At 40.2% G+C, this 20,974-nt stretch overlaps 1 protein-coding gene across 3 annotated transcripts in view; it reads left to right on the top strand.

The window, feature by feature from the left end:
• Positions 1-617: 617 nt before the first annotated feature.
• The window catches only part of NPHP3 (nephrocystin 3), a 50,394-nt gene continuing 30,037 nt past the window's right edge, over positions 618-20,974 (top strand). For all 3 annotated transcript variants that reach the window (XR_011976607.1, XM_072651333.1, XM_072651332.1), the window contains exons 1-10: positions 618-1,019; positions 5,046-5,171; positions 6,219-6,369; positions 8,139-8,291; positions 9,044-9,177; positions 10,673-10,833; positions 14,370-14,526; positions 16,350-16,424; positions 17,610-17,789; positions 20,552-20,655. Coding sequence is in view for 2 of the 3 variants with exons in the window: in XM_072651333.1 (XP_072507434.1) it covers positions 633-1,019; positions 5,046-5,171; positions 6,219-6,369; positions 8,139-8,291; positions 9,044-9,177; positions 10,673-10,833; positions 14,370-14,526; positions 16,350-16,424; positions 17,610-17,789; positions 20,552-20,655 (1,628 nt within the window). In the remaining variant the exon portion in view is untranslated. The remainder of the gene's footprint in view (positions 1,020-5,045; positions 5,172-6,218; positions 6,370-8,138; positions 8,292-9,043; positions 9,178-10,672; positions 10,834-14,369; positions 14,527-16,349; positions 16,425-17,609; positions 17,790-20,551; positions 20,656-20,974) is intronic.

The raw sequence follows: 20,974 nt of genomic DNA, 5'->3' as shown, positions 1-20,974 counted from the left end.
ATGTGTATATGTATACACAGACATAGACATATATATCACATCACATGCTGGGTTTTTTGTTTTCTGATTTTATTTTTTTTTTACAAAAATCCATCCATAAACTTGTCTGGTTTCTCACCCTTCTGTTTGTACCCAGTCCAGCGGGGCTGGCTTACAGCTGTGCTCTGGGCAGGAGACATGGGAAGGAAGACCCTCATCTCTAGGCCTTGGGATGCAGCAGCCATGCCCAGCCCTAGGCCGGGAGGTGCCTCCTAAGTGGCCAGAGGAGAGATAAAAGGAGAAAGCAGGAGGAGGAGACATGGAGAAGGAAATGAAGAGACGTGAAGAAGGGATGGAAGAGGAGGAAGGCAGAGAGGAGGAGACATCGAGGATGATGGAGAAGCGGACATGGGGGATGAGGGAATGGAGGAGGAGGGAGGCAGAGAGGTCTGGAGGAGACGTGGAAGAGGAGACATAGAGGAGGCCAGAGAAGGAGATATGGAGGAGGGAGGGCTGGAGGGCAGCCCAGGCCCCCCGATGCCCCCAGCAGCCGCACGGGCAGTGGGGCTGGCCAGCGGGCGCCCCGGCCTCCAGTCCACGCCCCCGAGGACGGCCCAGGGGTGGGGCCGGGGCCCGGGCCGGGCCGGGGCGCCATGGGAACCGCCTCGTCCCTGGTGAGCCCCGCGGGTGGGGAGGTGATCGAGGACACGTACGGGGGCGGCGGGGGCGAAGCTTGCGAGATCCCGGTGGAGGTGAAGCCCAAGGCCCGCCTGCTGCGCGGCTCGTTCCGCCGGGCCGCCGGGGCCGGGGCGGCGGGGGCCGGGGCCGGGGCCGGGGCGCGCGGCGCGGGGCTGCTCGGGGCCAGCTTCAAGTCCACGGGCTCGTCGGTGCCCGAGCTAGAGTACGCGGCGGCCGAGTGCGAGCGGCTGAAGAAGGAGTACGAGATCTTCCGGGTCAGCAAGAACCAGGAGCTGCTGGCCATGGGCCGCCGGGAGGCCAAGCTGGACACGGAGAACAAGCGGCTGCGGGCGGAGCTGCAGGTGAGCGGCGGCCGCAGGGGAGGTAGCCGAGGCCCGGAGAGAACCGTAGCCCTCAGGCTAAGAGAGCTGTCCAGCCCAGTGGCCTCATTTTACTGAGGAGGAAACTGAGGCTCCGACAGGCTCATGGGATCCCAGATCTAGAGTTGGAATCCATCCAGTCATTTTACAGATAAGGGAACTGAGGCTGGGGCAGGTGAAGTTGCCCGAGGCTCCGCAGGTGATCGGTGGCAGGGGCAAGATGTTAAGCCAGGTCCTCTGAATGAGCTGTCAGTTCTCTTTCCCCTGTACCCCATTCTCTATTAGTCTGCATCTTCTCCACTGCCTCAGCTAATCCTCCAAGTCACCTTTGGTAGGAGTTTTCATTCATTCTTGCCGCTTCAGCAGTGCTAAAAAGAGTACTTTCCTGTATGTGGAGGTGTTTTCCTCCAATGCATACTGGGACCCCTCTCTGACCTATTCTAGCAGGGCTTCCCAATCTGAGGTATTGTGCCTGGAAATATCTGGGTGAAAAAAACTGTTACCTTATTGAAGTAGTTGGTTAGTGATCGTCCTGATCCTTTCTGGGGTTTTCTTGACAAAGATTCAGAAGTAACATGCCATTTCCTTCTCAGGGTGAGGAAACTGAGGCCAGCAGGGTTACACAGCTAGTAAGTATCAGAAACCAGATTTGAACTCATGAAGATGTGTCTTCTGACTCTAGGCCCAGCATGTTATCCACTACACCACCTAACTGCCCATTGAAATGACTTAATTTTATTTCTTATGTGCATTTGTACATATTATTTTCTATAGAAATAGATCCTGTAGTCCAGATGAGTTTTCTGAAATCTAAGGAGTATAAACTGGAAAAGTTTGAATACCCCTGTATTAGAAGATCTTTTTTGAAAATTCATCCCTCTGTGGCTGGCTAGCGTGGTGATAGATGAGGCTGGTCCTTAGGCCATTCCTTCCTCTACTTGAAAGTATTATCACTTGATAAGACCAACCAGAAGTTGTACTCTGGCCTTTGGCAAGGCATCCTCTATGTCTTCTCCATCTTTACTCTTTCATTCCTTCGGTTTACCCCATGCCTGAGTAGGCCAGCAGAGTAGGATGTTTGTGGAATCTGTGTTGGCCTTATGTGTTCCGTTGAGGCATTAACCAACAAGAGACCTGAAATGGTGATCGTGATTTCTAGACGTATCTCCAAATACTAGAGTAAGACCCTGGAGAGATCACAGAGCCACAGTTTGAGCACTGGAAGGGTCCTCGCCAGCCACCTGGTCCAACCAGTACTTGAAAGGACAGACCGTCACCTACTTCAACATACCTGGCTAGTGATTGTCCAGTCTCTACCTAAAGATCTCCAAGGAGGGAGGACCCACCACCCGCAGAGGCAGCAGCCCTTTCCACTTGTGGACAATTAATTGTTAGAAAGTTTTCCCTAACATGAAGCCGCAATTTGTCTCTGCAGTATGTATCCATTCTGCCTTGCTGGGCCAAACAAAACAGGCCTGATGCCTCTGCTACATGAATACTCCAGCATACTTTTATCTCTAGGCTAACCATTCCCAATTCTTTCTTGACTTTTCAGTCTCTTGGAATACCCAGTTTTCTTCATCATCATAAACTTAGAGCTAAAAGAGTTCCTGGAGATGATGAGCCAACTCTCTTATTTTACAAACGAGGAAACCCGAATTGGCAAGAGTGGAGTGACATCCTCAAGGTCACACAGGGCCAGGATCAGAATTCCCAGATTGAATTCAAACTGAGTGCTTTTTCTGCCTGAGCATTCCACCTCGCTTTTTCTTCATTAGCAAAGTTCAGGCAAGGTATAAAACGACTTCTAGTATAATCTATTTAGGGAGAATACCAGGCGCTCTCTGTTATATATGGGTCCACCCACATCTGTGTGTACCTGTGTTTGGTCCCACAAAGATTTTTCTTATCAAGATCCTCTAACGAGTCAGCACACATTTAATGCATTTAGTGCTCGTGATACAAAAGACAAAATTGAAACAGTTCCTATTGTAAGAGAGCTTACATGCTAGCAGGAGAAACAATATGCTACACACATAAGTAATTACAAAACACAGGGGGTCCCAAAAGTCATAGTGCAGTTGTAAACAATCGTAGCTTAAAATAATGCCAAGACTTTTAGGACATCCTGTGTGTGTGTGTGTGTGTGTGTGTGTGTGTGTGTTTTATATATACATATATTATGCAATATAACAATTACATATAAATACTATAGAGCATACATACATATATATTGTGGAGATCTCATCTAGGCCACCCCGTCATTTTGCAGATTAAGCAACTGAGGCCCAGTGAGGTGAAATAACGAGCCTAAGGTTACGCAAGTAGTAATGGCATGGTACAATAGAAGGAACATTGGCTCTGGAACCAAAAGACCGGTTCAGATCCCCTCTCTGACCTTTAATATCTGTGTGCCCTTGGGCAAGTTTCCTCAACTGTAAAATAACTACTAATTCACCTCTGAGGTCCCTTTGACATCTAGATCTGTTGTCCTAGATCCTAGGATTTTAGTACCTAAAGCAGCACCACAAAACTTTGGCTATCTAGAACCTGCAGGCAATGCATCATAGATAACCCAACTTTCTAGGTTTCTGAAGGTATACCCCTGTGAGTACTAAAACTTTTTTTTTAATTTAACTCTTTCGAATCTACATGAAACCAATTCCAAAGGACCTTTCCTTCATAAACAGTACATCTGGAAAACAGGTATGGTTTAGACAGATGTGTAGCCTAAGATAAGATACTTTCAATATGAGTCTGGAGACTTCCCAGTTAATAAAGCATATACATCTGGATGCACATGGATATTGTGATAACAATTTTTACCCTTTTTTGATTTTATTCTCTACCTGGTTCCTGGCTGGATACAAAATGGATAAGATTGCGTAAACTAAATAAAATTCATATTCCTTCACTCTGCCTTCAAGGTCTTCCATGATCTGGTCCCACCCTGAGTGAGGCTGATGACTTTTCACTTAAATCCAGTTCACTTGCAAGTCAAGACATCATCCTCCTGATGTCACTGGTCCTCTTCAAGAACAAAGGATAAACACCAGCACTCCCTGTCAGAAGTCAGCATTATCTCACAGGGCCCACATCTATGTGTGTTATATTCCCTCTTAATTCTACAGCAACTCGCCATCCCCAGCACACATATAAGATACAACACTCTGTTATATCTTAATGCCTTCACTCATGTTTTACTCAGTACTCAGAAAGAATAACTCAGTAAATGTTATTGACTGTTTCACAGAAAAGAAGCCTTCAGATAGGTTTTTATTATATGATATTTCTGTGTAATATGGATGCTACATATTATGTATAATATATATATGTATTGATCTTAGCCAGGATTTATCGGTTACTTTCTGGCAGTAAGTTAGAGGGACATGCTAATTAGCAGTGACTTGCCTACCTATAGTACAGTTCAGTGATCACATGTTTGAGATATGCTTGGGATTTTCAAATTCTGACTTCACGCATTCAACCCCTGCCCAGAATAAGGGAGGAAGCCAAAAGGTTAGTCAAAGGTGACTTGAATCTGTGAGCTGGGAACTGGATAAAACATGCCTCGATTTCACTAGTCAGGGTGCTGCTGAGTTTATATGGACTAGTTCACTCTGCTGCTGCCAACCCTGATTGTTGCCTAACATTGCTTCATTCCTTTCTCTTCTATCTTTAAGCGTCTTATGAAAGTCCTGTTATAGCATTCTTCAAGCTCAGTCAATGAAATGGGTGTTTTTATTCTCATTTACAGATGGGGCAAGTGAGGCATGGGAAAACAAAAGAATTGACCCAGTACTCTATAAAAGAATTAAAGTAACAGTTTGCCTCAAGATCACAAGATCTCTCCTTGGGGCAATTCACATAAGACATCTTCAGTTTGGAAAGCTGTCTTCTTATATGTGTGGTTAAAACAACTGTGTACTCTTATTTTGTTATGTAAGAAAGCAACTCTGAGTTTCATGGTGATGCCACCTGTCAGATTTATAACATCATTTTTTTTAGGCACTTCAGAAAACTTATCAGAAGATACTTCGAGAAAAGGAAAGTGCTTTAGAAGCTAAATATCAGGCTATGGAGAGAGCAGCAACATTTGAACAGGATAGAGATAAAGTTAAAAGACAATTCAAGGTAAATAAATGCCTTTGATTGTTTTCCTTTATATAAATACAGGAATTAAATACGTAGGACATTGCGAAAATCAGTTTAATACATCATCTTATGTCTGAAATGGAAGGAGCTTTAAAGATAACCTAGTCCATTCCCACGTCCTCATCTGAGGACGCTCCAGTATAATGAATAAATAAGCCATTTTTATGAGAACAAAAATCCCTAGTCTGTTTCTGAGTTCAGAGAATCTCAGAGTTGAAAGATATCTTTGAGGTGATCTAGTCCAGCCTTCTCCAGTCTACAGTGTAGACTCTCCACCGTATAGGAATTTGCCCAGGTAGCATTGAGAAATCCAAGGAGCTAAGTGGTGGGTTTTAGTCAGTAAACATTTTTAAGGGACCTGTTATGTGCCAGGCACTGTGCTAAGTACTAGGGATACAAAGAAAATCAAAAGGTAGTCCTGCTCTCAAAGCACTTCTAATCTAATGGGGGAGACAACATGGAAGCAATTATGTACAAATGAGTTAAATACAGGATAAATTGGAAATAAGCAACATAAGGAAGACACTAGCCTTATGGGGATCAGGAAAGGTTTCTCGTAGAAGATGAGATTTTAGCAGGGACTTGAAGAAAGCCCAGGAAATAAGGAAGTAGAAATTAGGCAGGAAAATATTCCAAGTATGGGGACTGACCATTGAAAATGCTTAGTCTGTAGAGGGAGTATCTTATGTGAGGAACAGCAGTGAGACCAGAGTCACTGGATCACAGAGCATGGAGGGGGAAAGGATGGTATAAGAAGACTGGAAAGGGTTGACAGGGCTAAGTTATGAGGGGCATTGAATGACAAGCAGGATCTTCTGTTTGATCTTACAGATGATAGAGAGCCTTTTAAATAAGATCATTCAGAAAAAACTAAAAGACTTGAGGTTATTCAGTTTACAAAAGAGAAGATTTTGAGGTCAAATTAATAGTGGTTTCATATATAACATATTTTTATGAAATATTCTTAGCTTACCAGTCAACATTCTAGTTATGAAAAATGTATTAAATTATTTTTGCTTTTTAAAGATTTTTAGGGAAACTAAGGAAAATGAAATCCAGGATTTATTAAGAGCCAAACGAGAACTGGAAACCAAACTTCAGAGACTCCAGGCACAAGGCATCCAGGTCTTTGATCCTGAGGAGTCCGATTCTGATGACAGTTGCACAGATGTCGCTGGTAAAGACGTTTGAACACTATTTATGATATTAGTGAAGAGATGATATTAAAAACCATAACCTAGATCTTCATAATATAATGCAATGGAAAAGTTCCTTTTAATTGCAACTCTAAGTATCCAGAACAGAGATGTCAGATTCCCTTCCTGGAACTGGAACCAGATCACGGTGTAATTGGCAAATGTTTATCAGAACAAATATAGATGCAGTGCAGCACAGAGCATGTTAATTTGTGATTTTCTAAGTCAGCATATGGCCACAGGGATCTTTTTCTAAGACCTCTTTTCCAGAACCTTCAAATAAGTGGTTTGTTTGTTTTTCAAAGGAGAGAGTGGCTCTGGGAAGCAAAAATACATGATAATGTCCATGACCTAAAGCTCATGTGGTTTACTCCCAGAAGAGCCCCATTAGGTCCTTATTCAGAGTTTTTTAGCTCTTACTTTAAATACAGTTCTTACAAGCCTATTGTCCCACAAATCCAGCAGGGCATGATTGCCAAGAGCAGTTGTACTGACAGTATCAAGAGGAAATTTTAAAAATCTATAAAATAAAAAAAAAGATGCAAGATGAAATGCACATTAGTGTGTGTGTATTTAGTGTAGCATTATATTGCCATACACGGAAGACATCTTTGCAACAGCTTAGTATAACAGTTGATATTCATAATGATGAACCTGAGTCATTAATAAAAGTTAAAGTTATATTCAGTTTCTTCTACTTAAGAAGATAGAAGAATATTGAAATATGATTGAAATATTTCTTTCTGGAATGGATAAAAATTTTTTAAAGTTTTGGCATTTAAAGGGATGACTTCAGTTATTTAGAAAATCACATATCATATCTTATTTCTTTGATGCAGTAGAAATGAAGTGATACCATATCTTTTAAAGATTTAAGTTTTAAACCATATTTTAAAAAACCAGAAAGTCATTGCCATTTTTGAAATTGATAAAATGTCTGGATCACTTTTGGAGTGCCTCCTTTATCTTTGCAAAAGCTCCTGGTTTATATGAAGAATTGGAGCACATTCAGAAATTTTTGGTGTAGGTTTCTATAGGTTTAAATGTAGAAGAGGAAAATGTACCAATTCTCAGTATTATGAAATAGGGGTAAAAAAAATCAGATTGATCTCTTTCCCCAAAGTTTACTTGGCCACTGGGGTCAGCTAGGTGGTGCAGTGGATAGAGCACCAACGCAGGAGTCAGGAAGACCTGAGTTCAAATCTCACCTTAGACACTTGACACTCACTAGCTGTGTGACCTTGGGCAAGTCACTTAACCCCGACTGCCTCATCCTGGGTCATCTCCAGTCATCCTGATCAATATCTGGTCACTGGATTCAGCTGGCTCTGGAGGAGAAGTGAGGCTAGTGAACTGCACAGCCCTCCCTCACTCAAAACAAAGTCAAGTGCAACTTATGTCATTATTTCTCTGATGGCACGGTCTTCTTTGGCAAGGAAGGCTGCTGAGACACACAGTACCTACAGCCTCCTTGTTTTTATTTAGTGTGTACAGATAGTTATACAATTATGTGCTTTTCTACCTACTAACCTCAGTATTCAAATACTAATTGGTTCTCATTTAGATGGATCTAATTAACGTAGTTTTGATATCCAGTAATAATGGTCTCCCTTATTAGTCTGTACAAATAATAGGAACTTTTAAAATGAGTCTGATAAGTAATTAGGAAGTTAATAAAAAAAACCAAATTGTCAGATTTTTTTAAGCAGGCTTATTAAGTAACATTCTGTAACTGGGGTTTTTTTTTAAGCTACTGGAACTCACTGTGACTCCTGGCGTGGTGGAGCCTTGGGGAGTGAGCCTTCTATAGGCAGTATGATGCAGCTTCAACAGTCCCACAGGGGACCAGAGTTTGCCCATAGTTCTATAGATGTAGAAGGACCATTTGCAAATGTTAACCGAGGTAAGATACACCATGTTTCTAACTAACTTAATTAGTGACTGTTCCTATAATGCACTTTTATCCATGAGCGTTTGATTTTTTTTTTCTAAAGTGATTGTGGATCCCCATTTCCCTGTCTACATGGGATCCCCTGTATAGCAGCATGTCTTTGCAGTATGGCTGACCAGTTAGGGATGCAGGGTATGGCCATGAAACAGAGTGATGCTACCTGGCTTACCCAGGAATCACACAGAAGTCTAACCACTTATAAACCCTTGGAGCGGTACAATCCAGTGCATGTTTTCTCTAAGATATGGAAGGACCATGTTTCTACTCCTGAATTTATTAACAGGGCAATAGAACATCAAGAATACGGCCAACAAGAGGTCTGGACACACTAGCTTTAGTCTGTCCCTGCAGAATGGGAGCTAGAAGCATGAAGTGTTGAGGTGGCTACTCAGGGTGGCCCAATTTCTATCACCTGAGACGTGGAAAGTGACTCGCTGGACCGTTGAGATGAGCTTCCTCTTACGCTAAGCACAGTGTGGTTGTGAGGAAAGCTCTCTGTCCAACAGGCGCACTATATAAATATATAAATAGGAGTTTGGTTGTTATCATTCCTCCAGACGTTCCAGTGCCTGTGACTTTTACCTCAGTGTCAGTAGCACTTTACAAAACATTGTCTTTAGAACCAATCACAGTCTTGTTGGACATCATTGAAAAGATTGCCTGGCAGTCGTTCTATGAAATAATCCTATTTTGTCTATTTCCAGATGACTGGGATGCCGCTGTAGCTAGTCTGTTACAAGTTACTCCACTGTTCTCACATTCTCTGTGGAGTAACACAGTCAGATGTTACCTCATCAATACGGATGAAACACAGCCCGAAATGGACATTTTCTTGAGGGTGAGTGTCGTATAAAATGGGGACCCACTGAAATAAAATCTGTACACCCTCCCTTTTAGAGAGACAGCCCTACCTCTTCTAATCCAGGTGACAGTTTATGTTCTGTAGTAACAGATCTAGTCCTAGAGTGGCTTGGGCCAAGACAACTTCTGGGGAGACAAGACTGAACACAACTGTGATTTAGTTAATTATATAACTTTCATGTATGTATGTGTATGTATATATATATACATACACACATATATACATACATATATACTCATACATTTATATATAATATATACATATCTAATTAATTCTTTAGTTAATTTAGTTCAGCTAAATTGTAGCCAGACCCTCCTCTGTGTATGGTGTCCCCCATTAGAATTTGAGGTCCTTAAGAACAGAGATCATCTCTACTTTTCTTTTTGGGTCCCCGGTGCTTCGTATCTTATACATAATAAGTATTTTAATAAACTTTTTATTCATCCATTTCTTTCAGAGCCCTTGAAGACACTCACACTAGCCCCCTGTCTGCCACCTGTCCCAGTTCCTTCCCTGGCTCTCATTCTGTCCTTCTCTAGTAGGGGTGAATCAGCTTCTGCCACTTTTTGTAAGGCTGGGGGAGAACAGGATATTATCCTGAGAAGATTCTCTGAAGCCCTGAAGCTCCTGAACCTAAAAACTTCCCCAGGCAGAGGAAAACTCAATTCTTGCTCCCTCATCCCCAGTTGTCTGGGTGGGGAATTCCCAATGATAAACTTCTATCAATGAGACCTCTGTGCAACTTACAGTCTTAGAGCAGGGGTTCTTAGCCTGGGGTCCCTGAACCCACTCCGGGGGGCATGTGGATAGATTTCAGATGGTCTTGGATGGGGAAAAATACATCTTTATGTCAATATAATTGGTCTCCTTTTGTTATCCTTTGTCTTTTCTTTTATATATTTAAGAATATTCTGGGAATGCTTCACAAAACTGCTGAGAACTTTTATCTTAGATACCTGCCAACATTATTATTAGAGGTTTGTTCTCCATGTTTTTTCATGAGGATATCAGGGACGACAGATTAATACACGTTTTTGTCCTTGGATCTGCCATGATATTATATATTACTTCCTTGGATGAAGAATGTTATTAAGTATGGTGGACTGATACTACTTATCTCTTACATTTGAGATTGTCATCATTTTTGAGACTAAGTTAATCTTGGAAATGTTATTTTATTCCCTTTTTGATGGATGTTGCAATGACTCAAAATGACTCATGCATATAACACCCATTTTGTGGAATGGTAGGATTTAGAGCTGGAAGCTCTCATTTTACAGATGATACTACTGAGGCTCAGGGCAGTGATAGCTCAAGATCAAACAGGTAGTCAGGGCAAAGTTGGGTTAGAACCCAGAGTCTTAGGACTCCAAATCTTTTGCCTTTTTTTTACCAGACCTCATTAATAGTATGGAGCTTACTTGAGCCTTAGCTACACTTTAATAAATCATGCTTTTGTTTTTGCTATTAGGACTATTCACCCAAACTCCAGAGGATGTGTGAGACAATAGGATACTTCTTCCATGCAATTTATTTTCCAATAGAGAATGGAAGTCATTACTTCAATGTAAGAAAATGGGAAATTGAGAAGAGTTCATTAGTTATTCTGTTTATTCATTTAACTTTACCAAGGTAAGTATAATGAATCTACAGTTTGTTATTAGATTGCACTTATATGTAGTAAACATTGCTAAAAATGAACTTAAAATATGCATTCTAATTTCATTTTTTATGTTCCTAATTTATTCTGTTTAAAAAGTATTCTCATGGCTCTTTATTCAATTGGAACACATCACCAAAATCTGCTTGCCCATTCGTCTTACTGAGTGTATCTTAAATTCATTATCTTTATTGGCTAAGGACCATTTAAAGTCTAATATTCATTTTTTGGGTAAGAGTAAAGTATAGATCACTTTCTGTAATTTGTTCCTAAATAGCTCTGTGTAAATTGAAGCACATTTCAGATATACCAGGGGAGCTCATTATTTAAAAGAATCCTCAGATTTTTTTAAATGAGAATTTATTTTTGACCCTTCTTTTATACGCTTTATAAGTTGATTTTTGAATACTGAGATTATTTTTGTTTTAAAGCAGACTGTGTACATTTAGGAATGAGAGGCACAAAATAGCAGAGTTGGAAGGGCTTTGGATGGTTATCTTCTCCAACTCCTCCTCTAGAGAGAATCCCTAAGACACCGAGACCCAGTGTGATTGTCCAGCCTGTTTGTAGACTCTCTTCCAGGTGGAACCCTTACCTTTAGAAGAAAAGACAGTCAAGAAGAAGTAGGAAAATGTAGACGTTTCTTTGCAGATTTTTAAAAAGCTAGATTTAGTTCCTCTGTAGTCAAGGATTCTTAATCTATAGCTTGAAAACTTGCCTTTTGAAATATTTTGATAACCATATTTCAGTATAATTGATTTCCTTGGTTATTCTGTGTTTTTAAAAACATTCTGAGAAAGGGTCCATAGGTTCAGTCAGTAGGGATCCATGACACACACAAAAAGTGGTCAAGAACCACCTCATAGGAATGGCCTTGGGCAGGTGTGTGTTTACCCTCATAGAAGATGTTCAGGCAGAGTCTGGATGACTCCTTATTGCTTACGTTTTTGAGGGGATTTGAGTTCCTGTGTGGGTTGGCCTATAGGGTCTTGAAGGTCTCCTCTAACCCTGAAATTCTGGAAGTTCCCTTCCTTTGATAATTTCAGTAAAGCCTGTTCCTTCTATATGTGGTATTATTTGTAGTTTCTTTGTGCTTTGCCTGTGTTGTTAGGAGGAGATAGTGCTATAGTGAATGATTTAATTTATCTTTTCTGTTATTTTGATAATATCAGGTTTTTCCTAGTTTTTTTCTTGACTGTAAGAAATCATTTTTAAAATTAAATCTATCCATTCAATTTGTTTGGTTCTATCCAATCTGTTCAATTCATCTAGTTCTGTAAAAATGAAAAGGGTTAAAGAAGAAGAAGACCGAGAAATGACGCCCATGACCACAGCAAGAGTCAGATTTTCAGCCGAACACATTGTCTTAAATGCTTACCACAGGCAGGGCACTACGCTAAAAATTGAGCATACAAAGTCAGAAATAAAGCCATATTACTCTCTGTAATGTGGCCACAGCATTAGGAGCAGGGAGCATGATGGACGACCAGTATTCTGAAAGACTGAGCTGATGAGGGACTCTGTCCAAAAGGAGGTGTTGCCTATGTGAATGCTGGTCAGTCGGTATTGACAAAGCACCTCCTTTGTGCCAGGCATTCTTCTAAACACTGCGGACACAAAGAAAGGTAGAAGGAAGACAGGCCTGCCTTCAAAAAGCTCATAGTCTACTGAAAGCAGCTGTGCCAAGGCATGGAGGGTTGATCTGAGGAATAATTCTGGCTGGAATATAAATTATGTAAAGAAGAGTAGTATGGGACAAAAGCAGAGAAGTGGGTTGGAGCCAGATGGTGGAAGACTCCAAGGGACTCATTAAAGAGTCTGTATTTTTTAATAGGAGTCATGGAAGATTGTTGAGCTAGAGAGTGCAGACCTGCACTCAGACCTGCAACTTAGCAAGATGATTTTGATTGTGTCCACAGTTTGAAGAGTGAATTGGAAGCTCTTGTAGTCATCGAGGCAAAAGGAGATGAGAGCTAGAACTAGGGCAGTGTGTTTGTGGGGGTGTGTGAATGTCAAAGAGGGTAACAGATGTGAGAGATGCACAGAGAGAGTTGCATGAATATTGGCAGTTGGCTATAAAGAGGTAGGTGGAGGGGCAACAAGGAAGTGATGCCTGTGAACCTGGTACCTAGGACAGTGCTGGTGCCCTTTACAGAGATGGAGGAGTGGGCATGGGGAAGAGAAGGAGATGCTGAGTTCAGGTTAGGGCATGCTAAGTTTGAGGTGTCAGCGGAATATATCTAACCAGCAGAGAAGTCCAGGAGACACTTGAATGTGAAGGAGTAAAGTTTAGGAGAGAGATAAGCCTGGAATTATAGATGTCCCCTGCATAGAGAGAATAATGGGAGAGAAATATGGGAGTAAATGGGATCATTAAAGGAGAGGGAAAGAAGCCAGGACAGAACTTTGGGAATCTCCCTGCTTAGGAGGTAGGATGTGGATGGTGAACCAGGAAAGGAGACTGGGAAGTTATCAGGCACGTGGGGGAGAGGAAGTGATCAGCACCCCATGGAAGAAGGTAATAGTGAGCAACGTTTGTCAGCACTATCAAAAGCTGCATGAAAAAGACCGCTGATTTTGGGAATGGTCAGAGTTCCTCAGTGAGCTCTGAGAAAGTTGTTTTCTTACGAGGGTGAGATTGGAAGCCCAGATGCATTGGTTTAAAAAGTGAGAGCATGATGAAGAAATGGAGACACTGATAGATGTTGGCTGTGTTGATGGATGAATCATTCAACAAACATTTATTAAGCATTTACTTTGTGCCAGATACAAACCGAGTTCTCTAGGGATTAAAAAAAAATCAAAACTCAAAAACAGCTTTTGCCCTGAAGTCACTTCATTCTAGTGAAGACTAACACATAGAAATCACATGTGATCATAGTAAATCAGATCATGTGAGATAAATATAGAGTAAAGACAATAAAGTCAGAGGGGCTCCAGATGTGCTACTTGGGCGAAGTCTTACAAGAAAGCAGAAATTGTAAGAATCAGAGGTTGGGAGGGAGAGCATTCCAGCTGTGGGCAACATCATTGTGCTATATATATATAGTCCAGGAATCTAGCAGTAAAAAAAGAAGACAGAGAATGAGAGCTTGAAGGGATATTTGGAAGTAATAAGAACAAGCTTTTCATTTGAAAACTATATTTAAATATATGACATTGCTAAATTTTACCTTCCTAACATGAGTTTATTCCATTAGGTTAAAAATCTAAGTCACTGTTTACCTCAGAATGTTACTTAAGTTTTTAGATATAAAGAAAAAAATGGAATCCAACCCTGTGATATTACAGTTTCAAGTGGCCACCAACATGTAAGTTATGATGGCTTATTCAAGAAAATTTTGCTTCTTGACCAACACAGAATAATTAGAAAAATGCTTTTTTTTGCATCAGGGACTTTGATGAATAGTCTTTATAATCAAGTCCATTATTGAAGCTTGAGTTGATTGATTGAACTGTTTGCTGCAACAGTGTAATGTAGCACAAGAAATGCTGATTTCCAATCTAGCTGTTTGTTGGAGGACTGCGAAGAGGCATTTTTGAAAAACTCTGAAGGAAAACCTCGATTGATCTATCATCGCTTGGAGGATGGCCAAGTCAGCTCTGACTCTGTCCAGCGGTTGATTGAACAAGTTTCTTACTTGAACAAGGCTAACAAAGCCAAGGTAAATTTTCAAGAAAATTTGACCCATGTATGAAGCCCCACTGTGGTAATGGTGAGAGGCAGAAGATTTGGACAACCCAAAAAGTGAACTGGACCTATGCCCTATAGACTTGTTATTAATTAGCCAACTGGGTTGGGTTCTAGAGCATGGGCAAGAGCAGCATTGTATGGCTGAGAAATGGAAGTGGGAATAGGTGGTAAGTATGTAGACCAAATTACCAACTTATTTTCTACCCATAGAGCTTTGACATCCAGGGCAAGTGGAGGATCTCCCCTCACCTGCACAGACACAGAAGTAAGGGAGAAAGGAAAGTTTTTTTCAGTGTTGTGGACTGATTTTCCAAAAACATAGAAAAAATAATAAACAACTGATAATGATTATACTACTTCTATCTGGCTCTGTTCCATCGGTTCAGTAAGGACTTGATGATGATGATAGCTAACATATGATGCTTTAAAATGTGCAAAACACATTATACACTAAATCTCATTTGATCCTCGGAAGAAGGCTGGTGAGATAGATACCGATATTAACCCCATTTTGAAGATGAAAAAACTGAGGCTGAGAGGTTAAATCAGAGGTTAAGTGACTTGCCCAAGGTCATGAAGCTAGTAAGTGACTAAGGCAGTATTCACACTTAGATTTTTCTGACGTCAAGCTCAGCACTGACTGTTGTACCGCCTAGCTCCTTATTTGATCATGAATGCCTGTTATAGCAAGTAGAGCATCCATTTTAACTTGGAGGACAATCCTGGTTTAACATATACTGAGAAGGAGAGATCAGTGAACTTTATTTAGGGTAAAATTAAAGACTTCTGTAGAAAATTGACAAGCTAAAGAAAAATATAACCAGATGCAAGAATTTTTCTTTCTTTCCTTACAGGTTTTTAGAAACTGATGGGACTTACTTATCATATAAAGGAGAGCCTTAATAAAATAAAGAATTATATTCTTCATTGTACTTATACTGTAAAATGATCACATTTTTTCCATTGACCTTCCCAGGGCCCCTATATTAGAATTAGGTATAGCATAGTTAACTAACTACATTCCCCAGAAGGATGGTGATTACACATGTAGAGATATTGGTTTAAAGTTTAGTGTATGGTTTCACAAAGTGTTGTATTCTAAATATTACTAAACTAGAATTATGGATTCATTTTAGGAGGTATCATGTTAGCAAGGATAGAGAGCTAGTCTCAGAGCCCTGAATTCAGATCCCACCTCTGACACATACTGGCCACGTGGCCATGTTACTGAATTCCTGATGCTCTAAGCAGTCCACTGTAGTCTCTAAGTTTTTGAGTAGCAGAAATGTTGCCAACCTGCACTGGTAGAGCGAGTCTTATCACTGGGGAGCATCTTGTAGCATTGAAATCATGAGCTTAAACCCTATCCCTTTTCCTCTTAGTCAAAGAAAAAAAGGAGCAAAACTTTAGAATATCTATTATAATTTACAGTTTAAAAGTAGGATAAATGTTCATGTTCTTTCATGAGATCATTGGACTGAAGGTTGTCCTTAATACTCAAGGAGGACCAAAATGATCTCACTGTATTGGGGTCAAGGTACAGTGTGTCCAACTGTGGCTAATGAGACCACAGAAGGCTCAGAAGGCTCTACCACAGGTCGGGCACAAATAGTCTATGTAAGCATTTGGATTGGAAATATTTCTAAATTTGCACATCTCCTGTTTCTTTTGAACTATTGCAATTTTGGACTGGATGATTTGTAAGGTTCCTTCCAGCTAAGACTTTATGATTGTAAATCTTAGGTTGATTAAGTAATTCAGTGCTTAAAACATTCTGTGCCTCATTTTTTTCAGATTATTGACCACCAAGGAGAGCCTGCAGAAGGAGTATATAAAACTTATAATTATGTGGAAAAAGTTATTAAACAGGTATATGGGATTAGAGTCATTACCTTTAAGTCTTGATATTAAGTCTTCTTAGGCAACAACATTCCATAAATGTTGGTTGTTCAGTAGAAAACAAGGTAAGAGGGCTATTGGTTTTGTAGGTTTTTTAAACCTTAGAAGATAACATGATTCATCTCTCCTGTTAGAAAATATACAGTGCATTCTCTTGGCTTTTATCCATGATATTTGCGAAGTGACTGTGGGAAAGTATTACTCATTATTCTTACCTAGCTTATAGAATTGTTTAATATTGCAACAACTGTGAAGCATTTTGATATCTTCCGTTGAAAGAAGATAGATAAATAGTTGTTTAAAAGTTATACCTAGAGGTCATTTTACTCAGAGAAATTTCTGAAATGTGGGTAAAGTCGTTATTTTTGTATTAGCTTATACGGTGCTTAAAAATCTGGCTTTGACACTCAAGAAATTAGATGGGAGAATTAGAATTCTTGGGGCAGGAAGTGAACAAGGCTATATTTAACAGTCTTCCTTTTAAAAATAAATAAATAAATACTAGATCTCCCTGTCTCACCCAGCTTAGAAATGCAGGGCCCATTCACAGATTGGATCCCACACTGATCCACATAGGACCTTTGACTTCCATTTCTGACCTGGGTGACTTCACCCCTCCTTAGACCACAGGGTGGCTCTTCACTTTAGGAGGCTTACCACATTAATGCAGAACTTAGAGCAAGCACTTGATCAGCATGGCCCCTTGCAGCTCAGAACACCCACCCTTGAGAGATCTAATAGCTTCAGCTTCCCTGGTAGCCAGGATTATAGGTGTACACCAGTATCTGTCTTCTAATGTGAGCTAGAAAGCTTGTAGGCCTTGGAGTTGGGATTAAATGGTATCCAGAAATTTTATCTAAATCAAAAACTGAACTTCAGGTGCGTTCAAGAAATGATATTTAATTTCATGGAGTATGCTCCGGCTTAATAGCTGGACACATTCCATAGGCCCAAAATATAAAGATGATCTGTGCATACAGCATTAACAGGACCTCACCGTACAGTCAAAAAATTGTTCTCACTCACTAGCTAGAATGATCAGCTTTATAACTATCTTACCTTTTTTAGACTGTGAATTATGTTAATGTTGGGTTTTAATGAAACAAATGTGTCTTCATCCTTTCTGTTTTTATGCGGATGCCCTCTCTCGTTTAGGATATTTTGGGCTTTGAGAACACAGAGAAGGAAATGAAAGATTTGGACAATGAGGAAGATTCTACCATTCCAGAAGAAGACAATTATGGTGATGTTTTGTGGGACATACATGACGAACAGGAGCAAATGGAAGCTTTTCAGCAGGCTTCTAATTCAGCATATGATCTGGGATTTGAGAAAGTAAATACTTTATCACGGAGACAAAAACTGTGACTTCATTGGGAAAAAAACTTAAAAAGAATGTAAGGCAGAGCTTTTGGATTAATTATAGGTAGCAAAATATGAGCATGGCTTAAGCTAAGTCCCTAGGGTGACATGAAAGGCTTGTGAACATGAAACACATGACCACTTATTAATAGCACACAACGAAGCAGAAAGTCTTAAAACATCCTCTGTAATTTGTGACTGGAAGGTGGGAGTCAGGATGTCTCTTATCTCATTGTCTGCATGATTATCCAATTCTGGATCAGGGTCACAAGGTAGCTCAAAGTAATAGTGAGGGCCAACCCAATCTGCTAGTTTCTAGAGAAAATGAAGGAAATTTGAAGAGAGAGAGAGAGAGAGAGAGAGAGAAAGGAGAGAGAGATTATATAATATGATATGACAAATATTTCATTATGTATCAGTTAATAATAACAACTAACATACTTAAATGACTCATCTATGATCACACAGCTAGAAAGTGTCTAAGGCTGGATTTGAACTAAGTTCTTCTTGACTCTAGACCCCATGCTCTGTGCAGTATGGCTCTACCTAGCTGCCCATTTATTCAGTTATGGAGTAGCCAAATTAATCCCCTTTTTATTAAGTGTTTATACAAATGAAACTTGAGATACAGGATAGTCAGAGCTAAGAATTTAGATCAAGACCTGAAAACAACCAAATTAAGCACAAAGGACCCAGAAAGCAAAAAGTACTGGAGTAGTAAGGCAACAAGAGTAAGTCCCACGGTCCTTGAATTACAAAAGCCCCAGATAACAGAACGAGGTGTGAGGAGAGCCTGGGCTGGAGCCTCCCATCCCCATGGGGAGTGATGGAAGTAGGAAAGGTCCTTTGCTCTTTTGTGGAAGCAGCACTTTCTCCTTTGCTAGTGTAGAAAATTCTTAAGTTGAGGGTGTCCAAGTATGATGCGGTTCCCCATCTCTACTGGAGGTCCTGCATCAGTAATGCCCAGGTCAAGGCTCTTGTGGCCTGGCCTAGGAATCTAACCATTTGGAGCATTGTTTCTATGAGAAAATCTGAGTTTCAAACCACCAACTTAAAAAAAAACCAACTCAAAACATAATTTTACAGTTGAAAGCTTACCTCTGTTAGAATCTCATTACTTTATTTAAGATCAAACCAAGTTTTACCTAGAGAATTTTTTGTAGCATAGTATGTTGAAAAGCCATGAGATCCACTTTTTGTCCATTTCACTGAAGAAGGAAGAAGATAGAGAAAAAGTAAAAATTGGTCATCCAGTCATCCGCCATCAGTGAGGGCCAGAACAAGAGCCACCAATAAGGGTCCCTTTTGGAGGCTGGACAGCAGGGAACCAGAGGGAATAGCAGGAACTTCTCCATAAACTTTCTTTGGTTGTTTGAGAAATGATGACCTTGAGACCCAAGCCAACCCATCCTTAGAAAGACGCGTCTTCAGGTTTCTGAAAAAGGCAGATGCCCTTCTGGTCTCCTGATTTACATGACTTCCCAGAATTTGTCTTAGGAACATCAGATAGCTCAGCGATTATTTTCAGGAACCATAATTTTCTAACCATTTTGGCAGTAGAAGTATAGATAGAATCATGATCATTAATTTGTTCTTTACATAGTGTTTTGTCAATGAATATTTAATGCCTGTCCTTCTCCCCTCTGTCCCATATTTTATATGTCAAGCCTACGGGTACAGAGCACTGTAAGTGATATGAAGACATATAAATCCTCAGGCTCTGTGGTCAAGTGCATTACATTCTTGCTTGAGGAAGCTTAAGTAATTCTAGAAAGTAGATATTGGGGTGTTGCAAGCATGGAAGAGCTAAATGCCCCATTGAGAGGCTAGCCTGGAGTGGTAGCAAAAGACTATGGAGAAACTTGGACTCAACATTGACGTAAGGAGGAGTGGTGGCATTCTAGGTGAAAAACAACAACTTAAGCAAGAATATGGAGGTAGGAAAGATCAAGACATGTTCAGAGGATAGTGAGTACACGATCCTGCCTGTAGTTAGGAGTTCACATTTATAAGACTGGGAAGGTCAATGGGAACCCAGTTTTGGAGGTCTTGAATGCCAAGCTGAATCGTTAACGGTTTTTAAATAATGGAATGATAAGATTTGCTTTCTGATAGCACTTTTATTTCTTCATTGTGGATAGAATTCTGAACTCTTTTCTTGGTCTTGTCATTAACAGTTAGTGAGAACTTTGGCAATTCATTTAAACAAAATCAGTTTTCTTTGTTGTCATTAAGAGCAGATCTTGTCACATAAGTAATTAGGATTGTTACTGGGGTTTTTGAGATAAAGAATGGAAAGATTTCTATATTTTTAGAACCATCATCATTATCAAAATTATTTAAGAGACCAATCAAGTGCGTCACTGTGTGAAATTCCAGGAATAGAACTTTCGGCGCTGATTTAAAGTACCATGCCAGCTAATCATTTTACTAGGACTGCGGGAAACTTCTAGTCACATGTTGTTGGCCCTAAGCCAGCCACAGCCTTTTTTTCTTCTTCTTTCAATTAGATTTGGATTCTTTCCTTTGAATCTAAGTATATTTAATCAGCCATTATGGATAGAAGTCCTGGCAAGATGTTATTGTCTAAAATTAGGATTTTCAGGTTCTTGATTTCATTTATTCACATTCTCTTTGTTCTAAGCTGATAACTGATAATCAGCTGTTTCTTTTAGTGTGGCATTAGCAGTGTTAGAACTCTTATTGCTTCTGTTTTTTGGTTTGTTTGTTTATAGTATTACCAGCGCCTAAATGACCTTGTGGTGGCAGCGGCACCTATCCCACCCCTTCTTGTGTCTGGAGGACCGGGCTCTGGGAAGTCACTTCTTTTATCTAAATGGTCTGAATTTTTGTTGTTGTTTCAAGTTATCTTTCATTTTTGAGCTTCACGTATTTAACTAGAATTAGACCAAATGCATACCTACTGTTGGCACAACTTTGTTGCTTAAGTCCTTGTAATATCATTGTGAAGTCAAAACCTGCAAAGAGGAACCAGTTCAGTGACATATAAGGACATGATCGTGAAGTATAAACACTAATTACGTTCTGGGGCATTGGAGAATATGAGAGTGATCAGCTTATGGGGAGGGCTTACATAAGCTCCTTCTTGGAGCTGGTGAAGCTATTTTAGACCGAATTATCACATTCTTGTTTTAATT

This window comes from Notamacropus eugenii, chromosome 3, assembly GCF_028372415.1.
Source record: "Notamacropus eugenii isolate mMacEug1 chromosome 3, mMacEug1.pri_v2, whole genome shotgun sequence".
NCBI lineage: Eukaryota > Metazoa > Chordata > Mammalia > Diprotodontia > Macropodidae > Notamacropus > Notamacropus eugenii.
Note: the sequence above shows the minus strand (reverse complement) of the source record. Positions and strands in the feature narration are given on the sequence as shown.